At 50.4% G+C, this 11224-nt stretch overlaps 1 protein-coding gene across 1 annotated transcript; it reads right to left on the bottom strand.

Moving 5' to 3' along the window:
• Positions 1–3044: 3044 nt before the first annotated feature.
• On the bottom strand, positions 3045–9302 carry TPGS1 (tubulin polyglutamylase complex subunit 1). Its single transcript, XM_051972429.1, has 2 exons — positions 7444–9302; positions 3045–4218 (listed from the first exon to the last, which is right to left on the bottom strand). Exons 1-2 carry the CDS (start codon positions 7875–7877, stop codon positions 3690–3692), a joined length of 963 nt encoding a protein of 320 aa, XP_051828389.1. The 5' UTR covers positions 7878–9302; the 3' UTR covers positions 3045–3689.
• Positions 9303–11224: the final 1922 nt, after the last annotated feature.

Here is an 11224-nt window from a genome sequence, read left to right as displayed (position 1 = left end):
GGAAATGAATGTAAACTGCTTGCATTTTTGTTTTTCTTCCCGGGTTATTTCTACCTTCTGAATCCAATTCTCCCTGTGCAACAAGAGAACTGTTCGGTTCTGCAAACATATTGTATCTGGGTTATACTGTAACGTATTCAACATGTAAAGGACTGCTTGCCATTTAGGGGAGGGAGTGGAGGGAGGGGAAAAATCGGAACAAGTAAGTGCAAGGGATAATGTCGTAAAAAATTACCCTGGCATGAATTCTGTCAAAAAGTTATTTAAAAAAACAAAATCAAAAACAAATCTAAGGCAATCCCAATAGATTTTGGAAAGAAAATGTCATCTGCATCCTATGGAGATTGAATGTAAATCAACTCATTATATTGTGGTGATCTGTTCTTCTCAAAACGCAGCCAGGTGATAAAAGTTCAGATCTTTTATTATCTCCAATATAGCCCGGTTACCTTAGAGGTCTATCTCTCTGCTTGGTTCCAAGAGCTCCCTCCGAATGTCGCCAAATCCAAAGATTCTGTCCTTTAGCCTCTGCTTCTGCTTTCTTCAGCCTCCAACCAGCACAGAGATGGAATGAATCTCTTGTCTCCTTCTCTTGGGGTTCGGCTAGCTTTCTGCTGAGTCTTTCAGACCAGCTTGGTCTCAGTGGGGGAAGTGCAGGAGCCCGGCCACCTACCACAGTGGTGTGAGATGAAGATGAATCTGGTTGTCCACTGAACTCTCGACTCGTAGCTTCTTCTTCTGAAAACTCTTCTTCTGCCACCAGCTAGCCAAGTGGAAAATATTCTGCCTTGCCTCAGAGAGAGGGCTTCTGGCGTAATTCCGCTGAAATCTCGACTTGTAGCTTCTTCACTCTGAAAAACTTCTTTGACTGGCCCATTGAAGCTCTATTTATGCTCCTTCAAGAGAGGGATTGTGGGTTTTCTCCCATAGTGCTCTCTGGCCCAAAGAGCTTCAAGGGAGGTGTGAACTCATAAAGTTACAAAGTTTACTTTGTGAAACTCCCATACTTGTGAACTCCAATGAGTAAAGGTGTGAACACAAGCCTTGTATTGAGTAGTTCTACTTAGTACCTTGTTTCAGGTTCTGGCCCAAAACATCTTCTTGTAAGATTAGATCAAATCTAATTAGTTAGCTGTTTGTAAAGATTCCAACATTATATGTTCATTCTTTTTTTGTTGTTTTTTGTTCTCTCCCATGATTTCCCCCTCTTGTTCTAATTTTTCTCTCAGCATGATTCATAAAGCAGTATGAAAAAAGATTAATTAAAAAAAGAAAAACAGGCCTACAAAAAGAAATTAAAAACAAGGCTCAAGAAAAGATATTAAATGTAACAGGTTTCAATTTGCTCCTAAACTGCCCTCTTCCCTGCTGTTGAGAGTGTCAGCACCTTCCCCTCACCCATGTTTACAACACTGGCATCATCCACTCTTCACTCTCCCTCACACCATTTGTTCATTCAGTTGCCAGATCTTGTTTTCACCTGGACGGAATTTCCCACACCACCCACCATCATCCCACACCATTGCTCTATTCTACTCCCCTAAATCATCCATGACCTCCTAACTGCAGGTCTCCAACCTATGCTCCATCCAACTGCTAACATGATTTTCCTAAAACACAGGAGTAGCCCAAGGCCAGGTGTCCCAACTTGAATCCAACAATCCTTGTCTTTGATCAACAAGTTATGCATTTTTTGGGGAAAAAATGCTCTTCACCAGCGAACATCAAAGCTGGAGTCTTTCTCCGTACTATCTGTCCCACCAAAATGGCCTGGATTGACCAGCGTGCTCAGAAAACCACCTTTCGTGCTTTGTGTAGAGGGGGAGGACTATGGCTGCACATGGTACCTGCCTGTCTGCACCCTAGGCTGACAGCTTGGTTAGCTTTGAGAGGCTGTTCTGCATGGCCTTTTTTTATTCTGTGTTGCAAGGGTTGGCTTATTGAAGGTGGGGATGAAGGCAGGGAAATGCATTTGGAAAAGGGGATGATGTAAATACCATGTTTACCAATAAATATCAATAAAGCTGAAAACCAGATTCTTTGTGAAAGCCCATGTCCCTTATCTAGAGCAGCCCGCTGTTTAAGTCTGTCCCCATTCTGGGCTGGTTGTGGCTATCCTTCAGTGAGCCCCATTTGGATGTTTTTGAGGGTTTTTTTGTTTTTTTTTTTTGCTGGATCAGGCTTTCCCTACACAGCGAGTTGCTGGTTTAACAGATGGAAATGGGAATGGGAAATGGGCATGAGAAGCTGGTCACATCTCTGACCCCGGGGTCCTCAGCTCCCACAGACTGTAGAGCTGTAAGGGCTGATGGAGAGTTTTGTTATGATGGCTAGGGTAGAACTAAGCACGTGCTCCCACTGGAGAAGAGATGGCCTTCATGGAGTAGGATTACTGGAGGCGGGAGGAGACTGGGAACTGGGGAACAGGTGGCAGGATTAGCCTCCTTTGGGGACAGGAGGGATGGAGGGAATGGGGACCGAGGAGGTAGAGTGATGAGGGAGCTCCCAGCCCCTGCCGATGGGAGGTGAGGTCGTCTCAGACTCCCTACCTATGAGTACGGGCAGTGTGGGACACCTGGCTCCTGGTGGCCTGGGGACCAAGGGCCCAGCAAAGGTCAAACATGAATCTGTTATGTTGCTACCATTTCATGGCTTTCTCCAGGAGCTCAGGGGTCATGAGAGGGGAGGGCTGGTGGATCCCAGACTCTCAAGCCCCACTTGCTCTCAGCTTCCATGGTTGAACACAGGTGTCTGAGGAGGAGAGAGCTGAGGAAGGCTAGTGGTCTGGGCCCCCTCTCAGCCATTCTCTCAGCCAGCACAAAGCATGAGTTAACGTCACCTTGTGTAGGGGGCCCAAGTCAGCATTTCTCACCTCAGGTCAGAGGATGGAGTTCGAGGAATTACGGGCCTGCTAAAAGGCCCTGCCTGGGACCGAGCGATGTCTGCTTAAGGAAGATGGGGACAGGATGCTTCTGTCCCAACCAGCTGACACTGAAGGTGGACAGGAAAAGCTGCCTTGACTCATCCACAGAGACAGTCGTGGACAGAGGTTACAAAGAATTTATTACTTTGAGTGAAGATGGAAGCGTGGAACAAATGGGAGCCCCAACCCAAGGAGCAGAGAGGAGGCAGGGGAAAGCCACAGGTGGAAGCTGGGGAAAATCAGGCCTCAGTGCTGAGCTGTATGGAGTGATGGGCAGATTGGGGAGTTCTATTTCCCAATTTCAACCCAGAAAGTAACCTCAGGACCGGACCCCTCTTCCCTATGGCAAACTACCTGGACTCTGCTTCTTGCCTGGGGGGAGGCTTTTCAGGGGCTGGGATGGAAAACTAGAGAGAGGGTGCTATCTCCCCAAAGGCAGTCCGCAAGGAGAAGTGAGGCTGAGAAAGAGTTGATCTTGAGTCTGTCAGGTTTCCTGGCATTCCCAGTATGCCATGGCACTTTCTTTTGGGAGAACCTGAGCAATCTGAGCTGCCAGCAGCCCAGGCCCCGTCCCTTCCTCCTAGGAATTCCCAAGCCAGCCAGAGGGCCTTTCCCAGCAGGGGGTCAGGGAAAGGAATGAGGTATCTGAAGACAGAGTGGAGGCAGGGGCCAAGAGGAAGGATGGGGTAGCCTTGCCCATTGGTGCCCACTGTCCCAACCCGTATCTTGGGCCAGGTTGTTCCCTGAAAGGTTTGGCAGCTTTGGGTTAGCCCACGGGCCTAACCTTGGCAATAAACAGGGTAGCAGCTTTCTCTAGGAACTCGTCCCTCAGCATGGACGAGTTGGGCTTGCGGGCCAGCAGGGCCCGGTCCATGGCCAGGGCGAGGCAGTCGGGGCCCAGCTGAGAGCCGGCCTCCAGGTAGCGGCTGGGAGCTTCAAAGTCCCCCGCCAACAGGGCCCCCTCCAGGGTGTCTAGCACCGCCTGGCACACTCGGCGGTCAGCCTGTCCCGAGTCATCCAGGACCTCGTAGAGCGCATCTGCCCGGGACACGAACTCCAGAAGCACAAAGCAGGTGAGCATGCCGTAGCGGAAGATGTCAAAGGGGACGGCCTCGTGGTCCCGGCACTGGATCTTCCGCAGGAGGGGGGACACGATCTCCTCGGGGGCCTCCCCGTCTCTGCAGATGCGCTTCAGCAGCTCGCTGTAGGTGCGTCCGTCAAGGCCCGGCCTCTTCTTCCGGCCGCTGGCACTCAGGCACTCGTAGGCCACGCTGACGTTGTTGTTGAAGGCCGTCCTGTGGGATGGGAAGAACCATGTGTGACTCTTGCCCTCCTGCCTCCCTCTGTGCCAGAGCCCCCTGGACTCTGTGTCTGGTCCAGAACCCCCCACTCTTCCTCCTGGGAGCTGCTGCAGACCAGCCCAGCCACCCGTGTCCCCCCAGGGTGCACCACCCTTCGTCAGCACTCAGGAGAGCCCTGGAGTTCCTCCTGTGCCAGCCAATGGGTTGTGTTTTGTTTTTTAAGGTGTCATGTTCTTGCATGTCCTCTGTTCCCCTTCAGGCTGAGAGCACCCCCAGTTCAAGACTCGGTCCTACCTTAATGCAGGGGCTGCCCCAGGGGTCCTGTGGTCTGCTCAGATTGCAGGGCCTCTAGCCAGCCAACTGGGACAGGAGGCTCACAATCCACCACTCTTTGTCTTTGCCCCTGGGGATTCCTCTCCTCAATTTGGCTAAGCTGCCCCAACTTGAGAAAGCAAAAAAGGGCTGGTGGCAGCCAGTGGAGGTGGGGCCCTGTGCACCTCTATTTGCTCCCAACATCCACCTCTGCCATCTTCCCATGTCTCCCTCCCAGAGTTCTTTTGGACCAAAAAAGGGCTGAGGATTCCCTGCCACAGCATTTTCTTTGCTCACAAAGAGCCTGAAGGTAAGGGAAAATCACGAGATTGGTGGGAGGAGGTAGAAAAAAGATGCAATCACAAAGTGATGCAATTAGAATCTGAGACCTCTAAATAACAGCAGTTCCTCTCTTTTTTTAGCCTCAAAGATACTTCTATTTAAAATCTTATTTTCATTGCTATCTTTCCCCCACTCTCTATTCAGTAATCTCCTCCCATTCACCATCCCTTCCTTGCCCATGCATGACTAGTAAGTCTATATTTAGTTATCAGCTCTTCCCTGCACAGTCCCACGTTTCTCCACTTGAATGGCCTTTTAGTGTATCAAACATCCTAAAAACTGAACTACTCAGGAGACCACAGATTTACAGCTAAAAGGGATCAGGGAAGTTGCACTCCCAAGACAGAAGTGACTTCTAAAATCACTAGTAACTTAAGTGACAGGATTTGAACCCTCAGCCTTTGAGTCTAGACTGGCTGCTTTTTCCTCTATCCCTAAACCTCCTCACCATGTCCCAGCATTCTTTCAGTGACCCGGATTCAAAAGCCTGGACGGGATCTGTGCCTCTGCCTTCTCCCAAAGCTCCTGAGCCATCAGGCATTGATACTCAGCAATTCCATGACATCTCTTCCTTTACTTGGGGGCCACTAGTTCAGCTCGACCCCTCAACACCCTTTACTTGGACCACTTCAACAGCGTGCAGCCTCCAGGCTCTCGCCTCTTCAATCCCAAGGCAGTAGTTGCCTTCTAGTACTCCCCTTATGGCTCCCTATTGCTTGGAGAATAAACTCTAAGCTCCCTAACCTAGCACTCTCTGGGATGTAGCTCCAGACCTTTCCGGCTCTAATTTATAAAATGCCCCCGCTGCATTCCCAGTTAACTGGACCTGGGCTACCAGCTGTTCTCAGAACTTGGTTCTCCAGCTCCTGGGATTTTGCTCTGGCGGCCTATCATACACGAGGGTCATTTCTTTCCCTAGTTTCCTGCCTCCCCAAGATCCTCTCCCTATTACTAAAGCACTTTGTCTGGTTTTTCCTTTGTCCCCTCCATTCCTAATGTTAAATTTACCTTTGCTCATGAAATCTCCCTACTTGGTGCTTCCTCCTGACCCCTCCCAGAGCCCCTGGGAGTCAGGACTAGAGTCATTGTCTTTCTGTATTGTCCTGCCTAGTACACTTCCTTGCAAAGCACATATAGAATATGCTTGATAAATGTTGAGCATCACACCTGGAAGGGACCTCAGTTCAAAGACCAGAAGCTCAGAAATGGGAACAGGTTTGTTCAAGATTACACAGCAAGTCAGGGGCAAGCGGAGATTAGAACTCAGGTCTGTGCCTTTTCCCACTGTCTGACCCCACCTTATGTGTGCTGAGGGAGTGGGGAGGGGGCGCTGTGGAAATGCTCCTCACTGCCCCCCCCCCTTCTAGTCTGGATAAGGAAGGGAGGAAAGGCAAGGAGGGCGGGCTAGGGGGACCTCGGGGCCCAGCACAGCAGGAGGTGGGGATTGGGCCTGTGGGCCACCAAAAGGCTGGCCAGCTGTTCTCTGGAGAAACTCGAGGGGATCCAGACCCATGGGGGGAGGGGGCGCCCAGGGCCTGCTCCTCCCCAGCAAGCTTAAAGGGACTGGCCATCTGCCAGATCGCCGGGTGTAAGGCTGTTCCAGAATACAAAACTGATTAGACCATAAAATAATAAAAGGGCAATAATAAAAACTGGACTTTCTTCCTGGGCGCAAAATTACCTTCCTGGTTTTAGGGGCAAACTGTTCAAAAAAAAAAGAAGGTTCTCAGAGGCCTGGTATTCAGCGCGGTCTGGGAGAAGCCCCTAGGCCTGGAGCCCCACCTGGCTGCTGGTTCTAGCACCGCCCAAAGCGCGGGAGTCACAACAGGGAGCGGGCTCAGACCGGGGAGTCTCCGGCTGCGCCGCCTGCTGGCGGCTCCTAGTAGTCACTCAAGTCCTCCAGGCCCAAGTCTGCGGAGCCCGCACAGCCCGCTCCCGACCACCCGCGTTCAATTCTGTGGTTTCACAGATGGAGAAAAACGAAAGTGGTGGGAGTAGGGGGGACCTACCTGAGGCACTGAATGGAAAGTTACTCGTATTAATCGGGGGCAAGGCAAATCTATCTCTGTTACATATAGGATAGGAGAAAACGGAGTAGTCCTGGAGTGGGGAAATGATCGCTCGGGCTAGAGCCTGGCTGTTCCCCCGAGGATTCCCTTCCCCCACTTCCATACTACTCCCCACCTCTTTTTTCTGGGGCCCTTCTGTAACATGAGACCCTCGCTGGAAGTCCCACGCACAACGAAAGGCTTAGACTAAAATAGGCTAGCAAGGTGCCTCCCGGTTTTGAAATCTTAGGTTCTAGCTTCTAAATTTAGTCTGGGAGTCTTAAGGTGGATCGCCACGCCTCGGCAGAAGACTACAAGGCCCAACATGCAGTGCGCCGCCCACACCCGAATGAGGGTGGTGGTGAAGGAGTGTGTACATGTCTATGTCAGAGACTACGATTCCCAGCATGCCCCGCGGCGCACGAAGGACGCTGGGACTTGTAGTTTACGAAGGATGCGGCCCAGCTGTCTGGTGGGTCCGTCGGTCGGCTGGCCCGCCCGACCCGGCCCCCCGCACCTCTGGGAGTGGTGAGCCAGGCGTAGGTGCCACAAAGCGCGGCCGATGCGCTGCTGCTGCAGGAGAAGCAGGCCCGGAGGCTCCCCGGCGCCGCCGTTGGCGGGCGAGCGCAGGCCCAGGTTGTCGAAGTAGTGCGCCAGGAAGGGGAGCGGCTCATCGGGTCGCGCTTCCAGCACCTTGAGCAGCGCCGCGCGAAGCATAGCCGTCACCCCGGCCTGCCGCAGGAACTCCTCCTCGCTTTCGGTAGCCAGGCCCCGTGCCGGGCTCGCCCGCCGAGCCTCCGAAGTCCCGGCCACCGGCGCCGTGGGCCGTCGCTTCTCCGCCATCTTCCCTGCGGGCCGCCCAGGACCGGAAGTACCACCATCTTGGCACGGGGCGGTGCAGGAAACGGTGCTCCAGCCATGTTGGCTACTGGCAGCATCATCGTCGCCCATGCTTTAGGTCTAAAGGAGGCTTCAAATAGCTTGGATATTAACAGAGATACTGCCTTTTATTTAAATCCTCTCCAGAGAGGTGGGGGCTCTGGGGCCTGGACCCCAAGGATGACCTTTGCCAGACGCTAGCCTACAGGCTCGTTGGGGAAAGCTGTTCCTGTTATGACGCTGTCGCCACTCCATCTTGAATGTGGGCAAAAGGCACGCCCCTTAGCAACAGCTGCTCCTGGTTGCCAGGGACGCATGCTACTTGCGCCTCCTACTTCTGACGCCCAGTTTTGAAATTGATCTGGTTGAAACCGCCCCGGAACATTTGTGTTGGTGTTTTGTTTATTTCATTATTACTCTTTTTAAAAATTGTTCAGCTTCCTCCTCTTGCCCCTTACCTGAGGCTTGCCACGACCCTGACCTGGAAAACTGGATCCAGATGCTCTCCTGGAGTCCTAGAAAGGAGTTGATGGGGAAGTAGCTTCTGCACTTTGGGATTTTGTGTTCGCACTCAGAGGTGTAGACCAGAGTTCTGTTCTCTGAGAGCATCCTTTCAGGAGCCTCAGATGTGACTGGAAGACAGACCCATATTTGCTGAAGTGATAGCCCCTGCTAGGAGGGAAAGGCCACTTTTCCCCAGGAAGCCCCCAATATGTGGGATAGACTTGGTGTCTGCCTTCTGAGAGCCCCATTTGTGAGGGAAAGGCAGCCCAGATCTGCGGGGGAAGCTTTGTGCTGGAGTACAAAGAGACCCAGTGGCAAACACTGAAGGAAACTTTGAGGGCAGCTTCTCAGCAAACTACTGTTCCAACTATGGGCCATAAGTGCCCACTGTGTGCCAAGCACTGAGAATACAAATACAGATTCAAAGACAGCCCCTGCTCTGACTAGGAATTCCCATGCCAAGGAGCGGAGTGGGGTCAGGGAAGGGCATCTTTATTTGGAAAGCTACAGGGATGGCAATGATCTGGGACTAGTGAGAGGGTCAGGGAAAAATGAATTTTGGCTGGAATCCTAGAGATGGTGGGACACTCCCAGAGCTAGTTCTCTGCAGGCACAAGTGATCCCACTCCACTTGTCTCCGTGAGCAGATTGCCCTACTTACTATTCCCACTTTCCCCCTTATTTTCAGCCTCTTTTTTTCTTTCCCTACTGCCTACCAAAATGACAACAGTGCCTTCATCCTTGAAACCCCCTCATTTATCTCCCCTCGCTTTTGTGGCTAAACTCCTGAAAATACATCTGTAGGATAGATGCCTCCACTTTTCCTCTCATTCTCTTAACTCTTTAAAATCTGATTTTTGTCTTCATTTGACAAAACTGTTCTCAGTTACTGAAGGTCTCAGCTGCCAACATTCATTTCTCAACCCTTAACCTTTTTGACCTCTCTGGTACTTTGGTACTGCCCATCACCCTTTTCCCCTTAGGTTTTATGACATTGCTCTTTCCTGCTTCTTCCAATCAGGCTGTTCCTTCTCAGATTTTTGATGGACCTTTATCTAGGTCACATCCATTATGGGTGTTTCTCAGGAGTGTCTGGTCTTGGGTCCTCTTCTCTATTTCATTTGGTAAAATCAGTTCCCATGGATTCAGTTATTATCTATGCTGATGATTCTCAAGTCTACTTATCTGTCTCATTGATCTCCAATCTTGAATATATTCAACTGCTTTTTGGCCATCTTGAACAATAGGCAGCTAAAAATCAGCATGTCTGAAAAATCATGATCTTTCCCTCCAAACCCTCTCCTCTTCCTTTCTGCACTATGACTTCCAGGGTAGCATGAGCCTCACTCACCCAGGAATGAAATCCAGGGGTCATCCTTGGACTTACCATTCTCTTCTCACCACCCCATATATCCCATCCAATCTGATTTTTACCTTCAGAACATTTTCCTTATACACCCCTAACTCTCCTGGCATTGCCACCACTGTAATACAGCCTCATCACCTTATCACCTCAGGTTTGGTCTGTTTGCCCTACACAGCCTGCTGCCGGGTCTCCCTGCTTCAGGTCTATTCCCACTCTAGTTGATCTTCCTGCAAAAGTGATCTTCCTAAGAGAAGTTCTGACCAAGAATTCCCCAGACGCCTCCATGATCAATAAACTCCAGTGGTTTTCTGCGGTCTCCAGAATCAAATATAAAACCCTGTCTGTTGTGGAAAATCCTTCATAATCAGCCTCTGCCCCCCATCAACCTTTCCAGTCTTCTTAGAGAGCTCCACCCTACTCCTACCTAGCCCATCACTCTGATCCAGTGAGGCTTCCTTACAGTTCCTTGAACAGAATCCCTCTTCTATAGGAAGCCTTTCCTCATTTTCCTTAATTTGAGTGCCTGCCTGTTGGTTGTTCCCACCATCTTATTTGTACATTAGTAGATTCATGTTATCTCCTCCATTAGACGGGGGTTCTATCAGAACAGGGACTGTTCTTTGCCTTTCTTTGAATATTTAGCACTTAGCACAGCACTGGCCACTTAGTAGTGATTACACTGGCATAAAATGGTTAATTCTTCCAGGGTTTCTGTTTCAGTTTGGAGTGGGAGGATGCTCTTTCAGGGATCCATCCCCAGTCTCTGAGAATATGGCCTAGGGACTCTGTTCTTAACCCCCTAAACATTTCCGGGGTTGGGGGACATCCTGTTAAGATGACCCCGTCGGAGGGAATTTCTGCTGTGTCCCCCTCAGACTGGTTCATTTCTGACAACAGTGGAGGTTTCCTTCTCAAGGCAGGGGGATTTCTAAGATTGCAGGTCACCTAGCTTACTTGGTAGTGAGAGCTTCCCACAGAATTTTAGCATTTGGGGAACCACAAAGGGAGCAGCCATTATTTCAGAAATTTAGCTCCAGTTTTCTGAGCCTTATCCTGAGGGCTTGTTGCTATTTTTTTTTTTTTTTTTTTTGCTGAAGCAATTAGGGTTAAAAGTGACTTGCCCAGGGTCACTCAGCCAGGAAATATTAAGTGTCAGATTTGAACTCAGGTCCAGCGGCCTTCAGGGCTCCACCCACTGTGACACCTTGCTGCCCTTTGTTGCTGTTTTTGACAACCTAAACTTTCATGAGTGATTATAGCCAGTAAGTTTGGGAGAGTAGAGGGACAGGGAAAGTAGGAAATGACTTCTAACCATTCTTAGAAGAAGTGAGTAGAGAAATGTCTCTCCTCCTACTTTAATCCTGACCAGGAGTTCAGGAATAACACTTGGTCATTAAATCTGATTTCCTCATTTTAGGGAGTAATGGTCTTCTGGTGAGCAAGTGCCCATGGGCAAGACCACTTCTCCCCAAAATGAAGTCAGATTGAATGACTAAAGAGTAGATCTCCCATATTCTCTCTAGCCTGGAACTCTGACTCTCTCCAGCCA

The sequence above is a fragment of the Antechinus flavipes genome, chromosome 1 (genome assembly GCF_016432865.1).
Source record: "Antechinus flavipes isolate AdamAnt ecotype Samford, QLD, Australia chromosome 1, AdamAnt_v2, whole genome shotgun sequence".
Lineage (NCBI taxonomy): Eukaryota > Metazoa > Chordata > Mammalia > Dasyuromorphia > Dasyuridae > Antechinus > Antechinus flavipes.
This window is presented reverse-complemented; position numbering and strand designations above follow the sequence as displayed.